The 19,560-nt window shown below is 36.2% G+C and overlaps 1 protein-coding gene across 2 annotated transcripts in view; it reads left to right on the top strand.

Annotated features, from left to right (window-relative positions):
- Positions 1-19,236, top strand: part of Caap1 (caspase activity and apoptosis inhibitor 1) — a 52,272-nt gene extending 33,036 nt beyond the window's left edge. The window contains exons 5-7 of one of the 2 annotated variants that reach the window (XM_028870322.2): positions 483-556; positions 3,103-3,141; positions 17,864-19,236. In XM_028870322.2, the coding sequence (XP_028726155.1) occupies positions 483-556; positions 3,103-3,141; positions 17,864-18,288 (538 nt within the window). In that variant the 3' untranslated portion in view covers positions 18,289-19,236. The remainder of the gene's footprint in view (positions 1-482; positions 557-3,102; positions 3,142-17,863) is intronic. The other variant, XM_028870323.2, reaches the window with a different exon arrangement.
- Positions 19,237-19,560: the final 324 nt, after the last annotated feature.

Genomic DNA, 19,560 nt, shown 5'->3' with positions numbered 1-19,560 from the left:
TTCTTATATTTAATCTATTTACTTTGATTTTATATCTATATATATGTATATATATACATATCAAATGTATTTTCCACATACAGTAGACATCAAAGCATTTGAGGTATGAAATTAGAAGAATATAAAGTAATTTGAATGCTAAAATGCCCATTACATTTAACTGTGAAAACTGGAAAATTATTGGATACTGCTGTGAGTTGTGATTTCTTCCATCAGCTTCCCTACAGAGTTTTTTGGGGGGGGAAATTGCATCCATGTTCCCCTAGGTTTTCTTCTTGATTTTACAAAGAAGTACATCACATATTATTTCTCTATAATTGCTTCTTTTGACACATGTATACACGGTTCTGACTTCCCCTAGTACTAAATTATACCCTGGGGCTTGGAATTCACCCTGTCTCCCTGGTACCTAGCATAGTTCTAAGAACTTGGACAGTAAATTATTGAATCCAGTTTGTAAAGTTTTTATTTTTATTGCTTAGGCAAGACACCTGTGTAGATTCTGCTTCATCCCTGAGAGAGAGCAAACAACCAGAAGGTTTGGAGTCAAAGCAAGGTATGGATCAAATCCTTAATTTTATATGGCTTTTACCAATAGTAAATTTCCAGTTTGAAAATTCACCCCGTTTTACAGAGAGGGAAATGGAGTATCCTATTTGTCCATGAGTATGTCTTCTTAGCTACTGGGTGACCTGAGTGTTGTGTGGTTGGCTACAGTTGCCACCAGAAAGGTTTTACCATCTTGAATGGTTTTTATTTTAGTGATTTCTATTGTGTATTTTCAATTGCAAGATGGAAGTAAGTTAGCTGGGTGTCTCTGGGTTATATGTGGGACAAAGATGATAACTTTGTAGGATAACTACCCTTCCTCCCTTTGCCAAGATATTTTTCCTTAATTAATTTCTTCTTCAGAGAAGAATTTCCTTTCTTTAAATTGGTTTTGACATAACAAGCTAGTAGGTATAAAGTGGTAACTTTAATTTATTTAAGCCTTATATATCAATAGGGCTCATAATTTAAATGCTTTAAAAATTCTTATCTTCATTAGAAAAAAATTATTTATTGTTCACATATCATCTCATGTTTTTTCTATTCATTAAAATGATGACTTAAAATTTCTGTAAAACTTGAGCTATAGGAACTTCTCAGTAGAGAGAAGTAGGTTTTTATTTCTTTTAGGCAGAAGTCCTGAAGCTTCACTTTGTTAATTGATAATAGATTAACAAAGTGAAAAATGTATAATTTTGTAATCTTATGTATAATTAATATATATACAATCTAGATTTTAAAAATGCATTGGTGTTTATTAATATTTCTGATGCTTTTGGAAATTGTCCAATGCTTTTTAGAAATTCTCTAGTATTAGGCTCATAAGTAGCCAAACAAAATTATATATTTGTACTTTGACTACTGAGTATCCTCACAGATAGAAACTGAGATTTGGTTTATCAGCATTTCTTTGTCATAGAAATACAAGCTATAAACACATTGTTTTCAGTTAGTATAACTATGATCATCCAACCCTCTTTATACTTCACATATAATTAGACCACAGTGCTATTGTATCTTTTCTTTTTATTTGTGAGACAGAGTCCTACTTTGTAGCCAGGCTAGCCTTCAACTCATGCTCCTCTTGCCTTTGCCTCAGGAGTGTTGTGAATAGGCATATAACCACCACACTCAGCCTGCTGTTACCACTTTCCTTTGTTCCTAAAGTTCTTGGTATTGACTGAGCAAAGAGAATGTGAGTATGCTATTAGATTATCTAGGGGAAAATACTATCATATGAAGAATAGAAAAGGCTAAAATAAGGCAGGTTGATTCTGGTGCCAGTAGAAAAGAAGCCAGAAACTGTACTGCACAATTTACAGCAAGGCTAATTTTCTAAGGGAAGATGTATTTTGACTCCATGTTCAGATGCCCAGAGTTCTTAAGAACTCCATTGCAGTAGAAATAGCCTGTTTTGCTGTGATTTTCCTACAATAAGTAACTCTAATCATTTGAAAACTTGCTATGGAAAAGCCAAGAGGAAGAGAAAGGACCCAAGTAGCGATATGCCAGAAAAACTATGCAATTTGTTTCTATATACTGAGTTTCTCACATAAGCATGGGGAGCACACTCTTGGCAATAGCCACACCTAAGAAAGGTGAGGTCAGAGCATAAAAGGGCTACTGTGCAAAACAGTTTGTATGAAGATGGTAACCTGAAGAAAAGTTACATTTTCCGCATTTTTTGTTGTTGCTGTTGGTTTTGGTCCTTTTTCATGGATGAGGATGGAACCCACAAAGAATTCATGTATGCTAAGCAAGTGGTCTACTATTGAAACACAATCCAGTTCCACCCCCATTTAAAAGAAAACAGAAGTAAAGTTGTTTTTAAGAAAATGTTCCTAAGTAAAATATAAAATGCTTTGCTGCCTAGTAGGATAAGAATGAATTATCTGCAAGTTTTATTTATGCAGAACATCTTTCGGGTAAATTCTGGAAAAACTGGTCTGAACCAGATTGTAAGTAACTTCATGGGGTTACCTAAGAAACTATGGTTTATTAGGAAATAGAAATTCTTCAGGCTCAAAAAGAAAAAAAGCATCCCCCCTTTTCTAAATGAAAAAAAAAATGTTTTCTATTTGTAATTTGTAAAACTCTGAAAATGTAATGGTATATCTGGAAATTTTCCTACATAGTTAGCCATTCTGCTCACAATAAGCTTAGTAAAAATAAAACATAATGCCAGGCAGTGGTGGTGCACTCCTTTAATCCCAATACTTGGGAGGCAGAGGCAGGAGGATCTCTATGAGTTTCAGGCCAGCCTGGTCTTCAGAGCAAGTTCCAAGACAACCAAAGCTACCTAGAGAAACAAACCCGGTCTGGAAAAAAAACAAAACAAAAGAATGTAATACTCCTTGGAAATGCATTGTCATTTTAATGGCTTGAAAATTTAAGATTAATCATTGAAGTTTAGTTAGTTCTAAAGTTCAATAGACCAAAATATGAAGTAGCATTGAGTTTTCTGTTTGTTCTTTCAGGATAAATCTTATTATGACCTATTATTTCTGTATGGAATAGACATGTAATTTAAATTACCTTTTTGATTTTTTTCAGTTTCTAAAAGGCTGAAGTATTATTTGAGTAGTTATCCAGGTAGGAGTTGGACATTCACTCTCAGTTAAGTTGGTATTTCTTTGTTAAGTACTGATAGGAAATAGCATTTTTGAAACTAGCAGTGCTAAAGATGAATATTGAATTTATAAATAACCTCTGCCGTACTGATGCTAATAACTAGAGATCTACTTTTACCATGAAAATATTTATATGCAGGTTTAATATTGTTTGATTGATTGGAACTGTAACAAAATTAAAACTCTTCTGTTAGAAATTATTTCTTAAATCATTCATTCTTAGCCAGAGGGTAGTTATATGAGGAGATATATCAATTACAGCTTTGTCTTTTAGTACAACCATGTGTATGTGTATACATGAGTATGCACCTGTGTAAGTTTATTGTGAGCTTGAGATCTTAAGATTTCCTAGAATATCACTTACTGTATTGTTGAAAAGACTTAGTGCTACTTTTAAAATAGACATGTGTGTTTAAATTTAAAAAATGGATCATTTTGCTATAGATCAAAAAATGAAAATTTCTGTTTAATGAAGATAATGTGTAGAAAACATTTTTAAACTTTTAAACCCATCTTTGGTAGTGTAATGAGTTATTCTCCTACAGACTTATTTATGAGAACATTCAGCAATATTAAAATACAGGTCTGTATTTAAATTATTCATGTCTTCGGGATATGTGCAACTTACAGATATTGTAACTTCAAAAATTAAGTAAAATCTATGCTTCCATTACTTCTTTAAAGTTGTAATGTTAGCAAAATTAAAACCACACTTGAGAAAGTGGATATTTATTTTAAAACCTTTGAAAAGTTGTCAACTAGAAAAGTGATTAGTTTGTTCTGTATTTCTCATAATCATGAAAATAGAGTAGACAAAAATATCACTAGTTAAAATTTTGGAGTTTATTTCTAATTATCAGAGGTATCAGAAGATGCATTGGATTGCCTCAAGTTCCTATAATGGAAGGTGCTCGACTGAAGATTGCATAAACTACCACCTGGTGGTGCTGTTGTACAGCAAACTGAAGCACTGCTGGCTGGCCTTTTTCTTGAAGTTTCTTTTACATTGTCAGGTTTTAGAAAGACCAGTGCCTACTGCATTGTTTGTACTTGGGCAGAGTGTTGAATATGTTTTCTTACTTTGTTTAATGGTAGAATGAACTATACAAACTTTTCTTCTATTATCTCTACTTTTTGTTGTTACATTAGAAAAAAAGGATGTTTGATTTAGTCATTAGTCTATTTGATGATTCTTTGAAATATATTCACTGGAATCTAGGTATTAAAATGAACAATATAACCATACAGTACATAAAATTATCAGTGTCAGTAAGGCTGTATTTTACTTGGAATCTTATACATTTGTTTGTTTGTTTATTTGTTTGTTTTTTCCAAATGAAATTGGAGAAATACATATACACATAGAAGATACACAAAAGATTTGTGCTGTGGTTAGGCTCAGATCTTACCACTAAATCTATTGGCTCTTATAGCTAGAGCTTAGCCTTTGAATTCATGAGTTAGTGAATACTAGACAGCATTAAGGGTGACTTGGCTGTGCTAGGAGTGTGGCTCAGTAGTAGAGCACTAGCCTAGCGAATGCAAGGCTCTGGGTTTGATTCCCAACACTGCAAAAAAAAAAAAAAATGTTAATGAGAGCTTGAAGAATTTGAAAGTCAGGCTTTAATAGGAATAATATGTAAGGCAAGCTTTAATAGGAACAAACTGTTCATCAGTGCTTAAGCTATGTGGTGAACGCTTTTATTTTTAAATGAGCTTTCAGCATTCAGACCAGTGGTCACCAATAAAGTATGCTTACCGTATTTCCAGAGTTAGAGGAAGAAATGCCAAATTTTCTATAGTAAATTAATAGTAGAAGCTAATTATGTTTTAAATCTTTCCCCTTAATCTTTTTGATTTTATATATATGTACATATAAAATGTCTATATAATTATAATGGTGTAAATCAGCTTATAAGAATAAAAAATATATGTGTTAGAGCAGGTGTTTAAAAATGTTTTCCCTTACAGACAGACTAACAGACTATAAACTATCAAAGAATCACAGGGACTAGAGAATGGAGAGATGCTATCAGTGGGTCTCGGCCTTCTTAACGCTGTGACCCTTTAATACAGTTCCTCAAGTTGTGGGGACTCCTCATCATAAGATTACTTTGTTGCTACTTCATAACTGTAATTTGCTGCTGTTATGAATTTTAATGTAAGTATGTGCTATGCAGGATCTCTGGTATGAGGCCCCCGAGGGCGTGGTGACCCGTATGTGGAAAAGCAAGTTTTCTAGCAGCTAGACAAAGGGAAGAAAGTGCCAGTGAAGCAGTCTTTGTCTCATATTAAGTTCTGGAGGTCTGTAGTATAGCATTATGATTATACATCATCATGCTGATTGGCTCTTGAAAATGGCTGAGAGAATAGATCCCAAAGGTATTATGGGGTAGTCCTATTGTAGCTTAATAATTACGCTACAATACATAGATATGGCAAACACCATGCCATGTGTCATGTCTCTTTTGCCTGCCAGTCATACCTTAAAACTAGGGGAAAATAATTGAAAATGGCTTACTTATTTTATATTTCTAACATTTTTAAAGTTACATAAAATATTTTGTTGTCATTTAGAAGAATTAAGCATAACACTTGGTGAGGTCATTTGAATTCTTAAGAGGAGGGGTATTTAAATAAAAACAATTCTTGATCTTGCTGCCATTGTTGATCTAACGCAGTCCTACACTGGGAAAAAATAAAATAGTAGATAGAGATTAAGACCAAAGATCATGAATGAGTGGATTTGCAGGTACAGAGGCATCAAGAACCAGCCGAGGCAGTACATGTTTGTAATCCCAGCATTGTAGGCTGCAAGAGAACAAATTCCAGGCCAGCCTAGGCTAAATAGCAGGATCCTATCTCTAAAGAGGAGTAAAAGGTTGAGCTAAAAAGAACTTCACATATATAGATGAAACCAGTTATGGAAAGTTATGGGAAATCAGATGCCACTAGTGGCTTTTATTCTTAGACAGGAAGAGAAGGGCCACCAGCTAATGAAGTAGCATTTGTTGCCTGTGCATTTTAAATATCTTCCTTGTATGTATTGCCACAGAAATCTCTGGATTGGCAAAGGAACTCCTTCTTAGAAGACCTACGTGCGTTTGTGGTGTGAGTGTTAAAGAGCCGTAGGAGAATGAGAAGAAAGTTGTACAAAGAAGTCTGGAGTTTCGAGCACTCCAAAATAGTGTGTACTATTTTATTTTTAAAAGCCATGTCTAATTACTTTTCTTCTGAGCTATTGTTTTGTGTTCTTAACCAGCTTTGACAAGTAAGTAGTCATGTAGATTCTGACTGTGGACTTAATGTCTTTAAAGGGTTGGTCAAGTAAGAAGAGTTGTGGTGTAGGCCAACCTGGCAAGACCTATTTCTTCCCACCTCCAGAAAAAGGAAATTGTTCTTTTTTTCCCCCCATTTCTTTGAACTTTTTTACACATCATTGCCAGACATTGAAACAATGTTATTTCTATTTTAAAAAAATTATGATTGTTATTTTTATTATTTTTCTGAGACTGGATCTCACTATGTAGTCCTGCCTACCTGGAACTTACTATGTAGACCAGGCTAGCCTAGAACTCATAGAAATCTAACTTCTTGAGCCTCTCAGATACTAAGATTAAAGGCTTGTGCCACCATGGCCAGCCTCCCCTAAATTACTTATTATTTTTTTCTTGGTATGGTATGTGTGCATATGTATAAGCATAGTCACATGTGAGTGGCTGTGTGTGTGTGTGTGTGTGTGTGTGTGTGCGCGCGCGCACGCGCGCGTGTGTCTTATGTATTTCTCTGTTGCTTTCCACATTTTAGTTATTGAGGTAGTGATCTCTCAGTTGAACCAGGAGCTCACTGATTGTCTAGACTAGCTAGCCAGCTTATTCTGGAGATTGTCTGTCTCTGCCTCCTGTGTACTCACCATGAGTGGCTGCCATGTCTGCCTGGCTTTTACATGGGTTCTGATGACTCAAACTTTGGTCCTCATGCTTATTTGGTAAGAACCGGTGGCACACGCCTTTAATCCCAGCACTCGGGAGGCAGAGGCAGGCGGATCTCTGTGAGTTCGAGGCCAGCCTGGGCTACCAAGTGAGTTCCAGGAAAGGCGCAAAGCTACACAGAGAAACCCTGTCTTGAAAAACCAAAAAAAAAAAAAAAAAAAAAAAAAAAAAAAGAACCTTATTCCCAGCTACCTTTCCTACTTTTTAATTCATCTCTTTCTATGGGTAATAGTTGAATGAAATAATGAAAATTACATTTTATATACTTAATTAGTTTTTGTATCTTTTGAATTGTAAGAATTTTCTACATTAAAAAATAAATGTCAAGAATTTTGGACACATAATGTCTTACCATTTAATATTGGAGATAGGTTTATATTACATAGCCCAGGTATGGTTCTCCTACCTCAGCCTCTGAGTATTGGGATTATAGGCTTGGGCCACCATGCTTGGCTTGTTTCATGGAGAATGAAATTACAGAAGGTTTGATTTAGTATATTGAGAAAATTTTACTTCCTTGGTTCCTTAAGTTATGTCCATTTTAAGCATTTGATTCTGTGATATGCTTCCTAGGATTCTTAAGGCAGTTATTTCAGAGGTTGCATAGAGCAAATTTTCAGCAGATACTTGGATCCTGTTAGTTACTGTGGGTGCTTTAAGTCATCAAACACTTCCCACCTCAGCCTAATGAGTAGGTAGGGAGCAGTGGTGTGCACCCATCTTAGATGTGGTTTGGTGTATACAGGTGCATGTTTGGGTATGTAAGTGTCAAAGGTCAACCCTCAGGTGTTTTTCGCGTGTCACCCTCCTTGTTTTCTTATGAGACAAGGTCTCTCATTTGGCATGGAGCTTGCCAATTAGGTTAGGTTGCCTGGCCAGGAACCCCCCAGCAACCCACCTTTCTCTGTCTCCCCAGTGCTGGGATTACAGGTGCATGTCCTACCCTGGCTAGGGTTTTTTTTTTTTTTTTTAAGCATGGTTTATAGGGATCTGGGTTATAGGGATATAGCAGAGCTATCTCCCAAGTGTGGCTGCTTTTGCATCTGACTTATAGTCATTAGTTCTTCTGAGACCTTTTGGATTATCAAAAGAGCACATTAATTGGTAACCCAGTACCAAATGGTCTGTCCTGAAAACATACATACAAGTAACATTATACAAACCGAACAGGATGTATTTATATATTTAGGATTATATGTGTATATATATATATACATAGTGAATACATATACATACATTCATGTAACAATTAGTAAAAAAGCTCATGAATTGTAAGAGAACAAGGAGGGGTATATAGGAGGGCTTGGAGGGAGGAAAGGGAAAAGAGAAATGATTACAGTCTCAAAAAATAAAGGACATAATATATAAAATGAGTTTTCAGTGCCTTTTGGTTTGTGTATTTTAAAATTTTGGAACTGATATCTTCACCTAACACAGTGTTATTTAGTGCTAGGCATAGGGCTAAAGAGATAAATAAATTGGCTTTGGCCTGGAAAGAACTTAAAAATGGGAACAGGTGTATACTTTTTTTGTCCATATTCACCTGTTCTTGACTGTATATGCCTCTTCCTCCTGTTGAGACTGATGAACTCTGCACTCTCAGAATCCGCACAGCCCTCTGTTTGTATCCAGGTCCTAGTCTCTTTTGATAATTATCGCCTACTAAACCATTCTCTCCCTTTCTTGTGAACTGCTGCTACCAGCTAAGTCACTGCTTCCTGCTCATCCTGACTCCTAACTGCTTTTGACCCACCGATGACTTTCCTTTTCTCTGTAGTGCCCTCCTTCATTCTGCTGACTTCTCAAGAATGAGTGCCTCTGGACTGTGAACTTTTTCACCACTCCATAGATGGTGATCTTAAGGAGTTGTAAGACTGACAGGAAGAAAGACTGCGTGCTTTCAGCACCCAAAGCATTCTTGTCTTTGCTATTGGTGTTTGCTCTCTAGTTTATCACATGAGTTTTCCATATGCCAAGTATGTCTTGATCAAACGTCATCTGATCTGTCTAAAGTAATTAGCTTGTTTCCCTCCTTTCCAGAGCTCATAGACCTAATGTACTTCGACTTTCTTAGGGGTTGGTGTCATGTTTACTGGGCTGTAGTTTCAAAGAAGCCATCGTCATTTGATAACTGGCACTGCACTACTCTATTATATGTCTAGTTCACAGCCTATCTCAGAGTATAAATGAGAATCTGTCAGTGAGACTGGGTTTCAATACTTGTGGTCCACATCTTAAGACTTAAGTTCATTTACGTGAGTAGCAAATTGTTTAGGTAAAACTAAAAACCAAACAATCAAATCGCTCCAAATCTGTGAAACATCCTAGTCTACCATTCTTACCTCTTCTTGATACAGAACTGATCAACACCTGATCCTACCACCATTGCCTAGTAAATACTGCTAGTTATTGTTTACAACTTGGCAAATATTTAAGGGTATCCACGTGTTAACTGGACATGGTCCTTACTCTCGGGTAGCTGCCTACTTTGAGTACTTTATTATTTACATATGACTATCTTATTTAAATAGAGTACTTTATTAGACAGGTTCATTTATGTCTTTGGTTCCTTTAAGTGTTCAGTACTAGTTCATAGAAATTGGACTTAAGTCAATTTTTTTGAATAAGTAAGGAAATAAATGGATAAAAGCAGTGTGTGTGTGTGTGTGTGTGTGTGTGTGTGTGTGTGTGTGTGTGTGTATGATCTGTTCTCTCCTTCCACTTGTGAGTACTGGGGATTAAACTCAGATCATCAGTCAACTTTGATGAAAAGCACCGTCATCTCACTCGCCCATAGTCTGTACATTATTCTTTATACAGAAGATGAAAGCAAAATACTCTAGCATTGTAACAGGGTTGGTTTATTTCACCTGCTGCTCCTCCTCAGAAAAACATATTGTTTCTGAGTGGTTTTTTTCTTTCTGTCCTCATGGGGCCATTTGTTGTTGGTTTCTCTTAAGTCTTTGGCTTTGTTTTCATTACAAGTGTATTAAGGCTCAGTACCAGTCTTCTATGTTGATGAATGATTATGGTCTCTTTAAAATGTGGTCATAATAATTACTTCTCTGGAGGTCATGTTTCTTTTGATATTTTGTAATTTGGGTGATGTTTATAGAGTTTAATATAGTCTTTTTTACATCCCTAAGCTGTCTTTCCCCATAAGAAGTATGCCTTCTTTCTGATCATTCTGGAAAAAGGAAATCAACAAAAAAAGCAAAACCCTTGGGATACTTTGTGATTTCCAACTTCATTTTAATGTGATAATTCCCCAACTCCCCACCATGGGTTCCCTCTCCTTTACATCTCTTGAGGAAAGAATGAAGGTAGAATAGTCAGTATTTTTACTGCTTCTTCAATCAAAATATTCTTAGTTTGGGGGAATGATAGCATGTTTAGTGATTCTGTCACTTTTTTTTAAGCATGCTAATAATGATTCAGTTTGCTTTATAAGTTTATAAAAAGGACCTTTATATTTTTATCTTTTTCTGTTCTTATATATACTTAAATAAGCAAAAGCAATGCTTTAGGCAACATGTCCATGTGTGAAATAGACAGTGAAGCTGAGCACAGGCTCTTTGGACAGGTTGTGAAGTGTTAAGATGTTGCTAGCAGAGAGAATGTATATAAAACCTACCAGTTAGTGTTGCTGTGTGTACAGGGGCATAGGGCTGTCCACATGAGCATGGGCAGCCTATGAGACTGTCCCTGAAGAAAACTGACTTTTAGCAGGTGATTGCCTGTAGTTCCTCAACTAGGGGTGGGACCTTATGAGCCCTTCCCCAATTCATGATGGGATGTCAACTGGTGTGGTCTTGTGCAACAATCATATTGTTGATAATTCATGGGTATAACCTTCCTGTCATGTCCAGAAGATACTATTTACAGCAGTCCTCCTGGTTCTCAGCCATTTAGAATATTTCTGTCTCCTCTTCCTTGATGTTTCTAGAGCCTTGAATGTAGGGGTTATACTATCATTGTTTCACTTTAGGGATGGGTGCCCCATAGTTCTATGTACTCTGTACTTTAACCTCTTGTAGGTTTCTGGAATAGTTTCTATCTGCTGCAAAATCTCTTGCTTTTCTTTGGTTTACTTTTCTTTGTAGCCCAGGTTGGTCTTGAACGCAAGATCTTCCCTCAGTCCCCCCCCCCCCCCCGTCTGATTATTGGTGTTTCTCCACACTCCTTACTCAAAAATTAGTTTTTTAAGATTTAAAAATTTTATATGTACGAGTGTGTATATGTGATGCCTGTGGAGGTCAGAAGATGGCGTATGATCCCCTGGAACTGGAGTTTAGGGTGATTGTGAGTCATGGTGTCAGTGCTGATAACTAAACTCAGATTCTTGGCAAGAGCAACAAGTGTTCTTAACCACTGAGCCATCTCTCCAGCCTGTTCCCTTAACTTTTGTAATTTTTCCTTTTTTGCTAATGTGCTAGGTTCCCTCTTGTTCCACAAAAGCTGAAAGTTCTAGTTTTTATTAATCAGTAAAAAGTAATATCTTTTTGTTTTGTTTTGTTTTTTTCGTAACAGGGTCTCAGTATGTAGACCAGGCTGGCCTTAAACACCTGAGTGTTTCAGTTAAAGGCATGTGCTACCATGCCTGGTTTCAAAGCAGTATCTTTTAAATTTACATTTCCTTAATTGGAAATTATTTTGAAAATTTTTTCATGTATTCATTGGTCCTTTTGCGGTTTTTAATTTGTGGAATGCCTGACCTGTTGCTCTTCCCGCCCCGCCCCCACCTTTTAACTTTTTATTGATTCTTTGTGGATTTCACATTATGCATCCGATCCCACTCATCTCTCCATCCCCTGGCATCCACATCTGCCCCTGCAACCTCCTCCCAAAAACAAAACAAAATTTAAAAGAACAACTGACCCCCCCTCCCATCACACACACACACACACACACACACACACACACACACACACACAAGATTCTGTAGTGTGGCCCAGTGAGTCACACAGTATACCCTTTAGTCCATACATCTTTACTGGCAAGTGTTCATTGCAAGGAGTCATTCATTGGTCTGACTCTGGCTTCTCCTGCGCCACTGATACTGGACCTGCACTGGGATCCTCTTGGATATCCTGTTGTTGTCCTGTGTTGTGGAGCTCCTGCAGTTTTGGGTCTGTATGTCCGGCCCCTTCACATGCTCCTGCAGTTCATAGATGGGGTGGGTGTTGGGTGGGCTAACTCATAGCCCTGCTTCTGGCTCTGGGTGGTAGCTGGGTTGGTCAGCCTGCCAGCTTTCCCTTGTCATCACCGCAACTGGGGTGAGCTCTTCAGTACTTCTCTGGCTATCTCACCCAATGCAGCCTGCAGCAAAGAGTGGGGCCAGTTCTCTTGTTCTCAAGGCCTCAGGTCCGGTTCACTTTCACTTACAGGGCCAGCTCTACAGCCTTGCTACCCTTTGCACTTGTTTCTGATTGTTTCTCATATAATAATACATATACATAACTATATATTTCTATATTTTTCCTTGATACAAAAATATTTTAGTGGTGTTTTACTGATTTCTGTCCCTGTGTCAGAAATTGTAAGTTTTTGTTTCTTTTTTCTTTTTTATGTTTTTTTTTTTTTTTTCCTTTTTAACAGTACCAGGGATCTACTCAGGGCCTTTCACCTGCTCTTGGGCTGTACCCCTAATCCTAGGACCTTAATGGAAACAACTTTGTTGTTTCTTTGTGGGTTTTTTATTTTTCTTTTTGCTTAGTAAAGACTCGTATTTACTTGTCTTTTCTTCAGTTAATTTACATTTTTGTGCTATTTTTTAGGTATTTCCTGAATGACTAGTTGCCATTTGCAGGAATTTGGACAGCTATGTAAATACTCCCTCTTCTAGGCTTTGTCTCTTGGCTTTAATGCACCTTCAGAAGGTTTCATAGGCAGACTAGCCTTTCATGTTACAAATAAGAACTGAATTAGCAACTAGAATGTAATAAGACCTTATAAGTGTTAAATATGCTCACATAACTTAAAATAACCTTTAACTTTTAAGAGTTATACTGTGAAGTAACTCATGTGATGTCATCAGTGTTTTTGTGTTTATTTGCTTTTATTGACTGTTCTATCTAAAACACTTAAGAAAAATCAAGTTTGTGACATGAAATGTTTTCCTTTTACCTAATTTTACAAAACATTACAGTTTTCAAGCAGTGAAATTTGTTACAGATTATAGTAAAATATAAGCATTACATTTTAGCTTTTCCTATTCCATAGTAAAAGTCCTTTTATTTATACCGATTGTATGCTACTTGTGGGTGTGTCTCTCTGTGCATTCTCAGTGTTGGAGATGGAACCTATAATCCTTGGCCCAGAAGTATATGTTAAACTGAATGGATATTAGTTATTTTTCTTCTCCTTGGCAGTAAAATGTTTGAGGAGTGTAAGGTGTTGTGTTTAGTTGTCAAATATTTAGCCTTTGTGCTTTAATTCCATGCTCATATCTATAGCTCATCAAATAATGTAAACAAATATTTCTCTGTTAAATCAGAGTATTCACCTGTGTCTTTGATTAATTTGAGTAATGATTGATTAATATTTCTGTCTAGATGCTGAGTCTAGATAAATTGATTTATTATTTAAAACTCTTTAGTACTCGTGTTCAGAGTTTGGGATATGAACCAAACAGGTAGGACAGAAAGAAGACAGCAAAGAAGTGAACGAAAGAGAAATATGAAAGCATATGGGCCAGAGGACAATGTGATAGAATGTACATTGGCACAAAACTGGCCACAGCATCACCGTGAGAGAAGAACGCTCAGGGAGTCCCTGTACTCTGTATTACTTTTGACCCCCCCCCCCAACTTTCCCTTTGTCTTCCTAGCACTGTAGCCTAGCCAAGTTCTTAAGTCCTTTAATCCTTTCTCATAATCAGTTCGCACTCCACTCTTTATTTATATTGCTTTTCTCTGAAGAGCTCTATAAGGTCTGTAATATGAGGGGTCACCCGTATTACTGGAGGAGCAGAGTTAATATAAGGAATATATCACAGACTCTGTTTCCTGTGAATAAAGCTAATTATTCTGCAGCTTCGTAACATCAGCAACTTGGGTTTCATTTTTTTCTTGACTTTTTTCCCCCTGTGCTATTTTTGATTAGTCTTATTGTTTTAGTTAATAGTTTGAATTTTTATTCTTATTATTTTAATTGCATGTTTGATATTTTAATTCAGGTTTATTTGTATTTTATTTTTCTTGTTGAGTTTTAATAACCTTTGTTTATATCATGCATACATCAAACCTTTTTTTAAGATCTTTAATAAAACTTGAGTAATTAACTGGACTTAAGTACTAGTGTTTTTGTGAAGTCCAAGTATGTAACAGCTTACAAATTGAATTTTGGGACTCTTATCATAATTCATGGTACATGAATATATCTATAATGAAAAAAGTTTGAACATATTTCTGAAAAGTAATTATAAAGCTTTATTAAAGCAGATATCACATTATTTGCTTCAGCTCTTCCTAGTGACTAGATTTTATTGAAAAGACTAGAAATAATTTACCTTTTAGATTGTTACTATAAGACTCTTGTAAGTTTAGGTGTAAACTGAAGGTGGTACTTTGTGGAAGTCTTACATGACTTAAATTGGCACTCACTTTTCCTGAAAATGAGTGCACACACACACTCTTGTGTGTACATACACCCAGAGTGAGAGTACAGGATAGAACACATGATCACACAATTTTAAGAACTTTGAATGAGGCGTTTAAGATAATCACTTTTTTGAAAAGAATGTGTAAGCTTGCCTTTTCTGCTTTGTGAGATGTAAGAAAAACCATTACAAGTCCCCACTGCTGAGAAACGATGAGAGCAAATGATTTTGGAAATGTGTTCATATGTTTTCAGGTGATGATGTTAAAAAGTGAGTTACTGACTGTTTCTACTGAAATGATAAAACTTAAGAAGTAGTAGAGAGGCTAAAATGATATTAATACCTTCAAATAATGGCTTTTTACAAGTTATTTACTTTCCATTTTGTGAAAAAGTGCACATGTCAAATCATTTCAGGTGTGTAATGCTACAAAGTTTTCGTACCTATGGTATACTTACAATGGACAGATGCAACCTATGAGTGCCTTCAGCAATATTGTGTTGTAGAGAACTCAAGTTACTTGGAATTGATAATTTTGAATGTGAACGGAGAATACCAGATTTTTTTTTTTATTCTTTTTCCCCTCCTTTTTTTTTTTTTTTTTTTTTTTTTTTGGAGAGAGGGTTTCTCTGTGTAGTTTTGGTGCCTGTCCTGGATCTCGCTCTGTAGACCAGGCTGGCCTCAAACACACAGAGATATGCCTGGCTCTGCCTCCCGAGTGCTGGGATTAAAGGCGTACGACTCCGCCGCCACCGCCACCACCACCACCTGGCTCAAATTTCTTTAGTGATAGAATAGATGTATTGTTGATAGAAAAGCAAAAGTACAAAGCAGCATATCTTTTGTATCTCATGTCCATTTAAATGTTTGAAATATATTCAAAAAGATTTTCTTCACTAGGTTTTTGTCCTTTGAGATTGGGACTGAATGTATGAACATTTTGATCTTAAATCTCTGGTGGTACTGATTTTATAAAGCATTTTACTATGTAAGCTGAGGGGAGTGACTCTTTAGCTATGGTTACTTCTTAAATAAGCCCATATAAACAGGCTTTAAAAATTATTCAGATTAAGCGAATGTTTGTGTAACTTTGTGCTTCTTAGCCCCAGAAAGGTATTTGAAAGCCGTCTTCCTCCTAACAGGGATAAAGAGCATGCATTATGATTTGAGTGCGAAATGTCTCCACAGACTATTGTGGTGTACCCTTAGTCCCACATGGATGCTCTTTTTGGAGGTTGTGGAACTTTTAAGTGCCTCATCATTGGAAGTAGGTCACCCAGGAGATACCATGTCCCTGGCCTTCTGGCTGTTTTTCTCTTCCTGTTTGCTATGTAACCACGAACTGAAGTTAAATTAGGTCTTTCCTCTCATGCCTTGTTTCAGGCATTGTGTCCTAGTCTGGCCGACTTAGCTCTACATTTCCAGGCCTGCTGTGAGACAAGGCAGCATGGTGGCAGTGGGAGTGTGTGGCAGAATCTGTCCCTGTCATGGCAGGCAGGAAGCAGAGAGAACAAACAGAACAAGACAGAAACCAAGAACAGGGGAGTCAGGGCAAGATACTCCTGTGGCTAGGCAATATGTCTACAGCCTTTCATAATAAAAGCTCCCCCAGCTGGAAGGTCACATGGGCCCGTCAGTAACATTTTATATTTAATACTTAACCTTCTGTTCATGGCCCCCAAAGACTCATGGCCGTTATATAATACAAAACACTTAATACATCTCTAGACCTCCCAAAGTCTTAATGATTTCAACATTGTCCAAAAGCCTAAGGTCACTCCCCCTTCGAGGGGCTTGCTCAGAGGCATCCTAACCCTGCTATGCCTGTTCTCCTGGATTTCTCTTGGTGGAAACCTTCATGACATTGTAATTCATGTATTCTGCACAGATGTCAAACCCAGTTTGATTGTAGATGACCCCAAATCTTCCACCTGAACGTTGAATTTTTTTTTTTTTTGAGGTTTTGAACAACAAAGCACATGCTTTCTTATGTTTGTTTTTACCTCAAGTTAGAATATTTCTATCAAATATTTTGTAAGAAGAATTTTTTTCTTGTCATTTGGAAATTCTTGCTTCTTTGGGGAGATACATGAAATGCTCTTTAGAATTTATTAAAATTACAACCTTTTTGCACATTTTATTTGTGGCAACAAAAATAATATATTGACTTTTTCTACTTTAATTTTGGAGTTGGAAGTGGTTTTATAATTAAAGTGATACAGGTTAAGGTTAGTAGAGTATCTGTTATAAAACAAATGAGGTAGAATTGTTTTTTTTTTCTGTTCATTCTGTTAACACTTGTTTTCATTTGCCATTCAATATTTTATATATAAGTTTTATTCTCAAACCAAATGATTGAAAATTAATTTTTAAATAAAAAACATGCTTGTTACTTAAAATATAAATAAATTAGGATAACAAATGAGCACTCAAAATTGTAAATGATATCTAAAGTTAGGTAATGTCCAGTGCCAAGGCCAAGACAGTTACTTGAGCATCATAATCTACATCTAAATTCTTGACATCAAAGTTTTATAACATTAAAATACTTGTATGCCAATTTTATTCATTTATTGATTCAGAACCAAGTGCTTGAATAAGTATAGGAGAGGATTTGGGATAAGTGATGTACAGAATATCTAGCTTCATGATGACATTTTTCCTTTTTTCTAGTCTACAAAGCGAAATGTATCCTCTAGGATGAAATTGTATTTTCCCGATAATGCTCTATTTAAAAGGTTTTCAACATGAGTCTTCATTGTGTAATCTATAAACTTCAGTGCGGTATAAGACATCATGACATTTTAATTAGGAAAATTGATCAAGGGAACTCCATATGATGGACTAAGTTTCCCAGTGGTCCGTGTTTTACCAAGTTGGAATGAAAACTACTCTAGGGTTTACATGAAATAGAATTTGTTTTTCAAGTTGAAGAGTCAGGAAAGAAGCCAGTGCAGGAACGATTACAGATGAACTTGGGCTCTGTAGTGGGGTAGGTCAGGGCAATCCCTTCATCCTAAGTAGAAGGAAATGTTGACCCAGAGCTTTGGGTTACATGGTTCTCCCCCACCCCCTTCTTTTGTTTGTTTCAGGCAAAGGGGAAGATAGTGATGTACTCAGTATAAATGCAGATGCGTATGACAGCGATATAGAAGGCCCATGCATCGAAGAAGCAGCCGCTGCCGCCGCCGCCGCCGCCACTGCTACCGCTGCCGCTGCTGCCGCCGCTGCCGCCGCTGCTGCCGCTGCTCCAGAAGTCCCAGAAAATACTGGCCAGAGCGAAGCTGGTCAGATCGATGACCTGGAGAAAGATATTGAAAAAAGTGTGAATGAGATTCTGGGACTGGCAGAGTCTAGCCTAAAGGAACCCAAAGCGGCCACCCTGACTGTTCCTCCTCCAGAAGACGTTCAGCCTTCTGCACAGCAACTGGAACTTCTAGAACTTGAGATGAGGGCAAGAGCGATTAAGGCTCTCATGAAAGCTGGTGATAGAAGCCAGTCTAGTTTTCTGACTTGAATTTTGTGTGTGTTTGAATGAAGCCATGTCATATAATTTTGTATCTGACATTTATTTCGGGTCTCATGTGATATTTCTCCTGTAAAACTTATTAGGTAAACTCATCTTAGGCTGAAATTATATATATTTTTTACTTTTATATTATACACTATAGATGTGTGTTTAAATTCAAGGCAAATACAGTTGGATACCCTGGGTATTTCTTTTAGTTATGTCTGTAAATTGATATCTTAAAAGCCAACAGGAAGGAGTTGGAATATTTTTTTCTTTGTTTTTAAATGTTTGGGCAACAAACTCAAAAGCTTTAAGAAAGATTGACCAAGCATGTTTCTCTTAAGGCTACCTGTATTTTTCAATAGAATATTAAATTATTGCTCCTAGATTTGTTAACAATTTAAGAATTTTAGTTTTGTGTATATATATACTTTTAAGATATGTACTGTTTGGGGATGCCTTTTGTGAATGTGAGTTTCCTAGCTAAAACTAATGAACTGTTTTGTTGTAAGGCTCAAAGATCTGAAATTGCTTTAAAAGCTTTTTTAATAAAGAAAAAACTCAACTTAAGGCTATTTTTTTAGCAATGTAAAGTTAATTTGTTCATGTTTAATTCCAGCAAAAAGCCATTCTGACATATGTTTGGTCTTTTGGGGGTACTTTGTTCACATTTTTTTCCCTCCAATTAAAAAAAAACAAATTTTCATTTACATTCCAAGCTTTCAGGAAAAGGGTAATATATTATGATACAGGGTTTCATTTGATGTCATTGTTTGAAGATCTGATGTATAGTTCCATAAATCAAAATAATAAAAGGCTGTTATTCTGGATATGAAGACTTGATACTTTTCCAAAAGCAAAATTGACTTTAAGAACCTTTGATAAATTGATGTTGTAATTAAGCTAATTTTGTATACTTTTTAATAAACAAATTAGCATCTTGCCACAATTATAGATACCTTTTGCTTCATTACTAGTTACATTTGTTTGATACCAAAATAAATTTTGGTAGGGTCCCTTAAAATAAATGAATTTTTTTCTAAAATAGAAATTTGGATCTGTCTTATATTATAACAAATGTCTTGGTATATTTTTATTTAAAAGCCATACTCTAGTGATGTAATACAGGAAGCCTCTTCACACAATTTACAGGAATTGTCTTTGATCAGCTGACTTAATTATATGCTGATCTTGAGAGGTTTTAGGTGCACAGAAGACAGGTTTATAAACCGTTACAGACGGATTTATTGCTCCTGAACACCTTTCATTCCCCCCCCC

The sequence above is a fragment of the Peromyscus leucopus genome, chromosome 2, assembly GCF_004664715.2.
Source record: "Peromyscus leucopus breed LL Stock chromosome 2, UCI_PerLeu_2.1, whole genome shotgun sequence".
In the NCBI taxonomy this organism is placed as follows: domain Eukaryota; kingdom Metazoa; phylum Chordata; class Mammalia; order Rodentia; family Cricetidae; genus Peromyscus; species Peromyscus leucopus.
The sequence above is the reverse complement of the archived record's forward strand: the minus strand, read 5'-3'. Positions and strand labels throughout refer to the sequence as shown.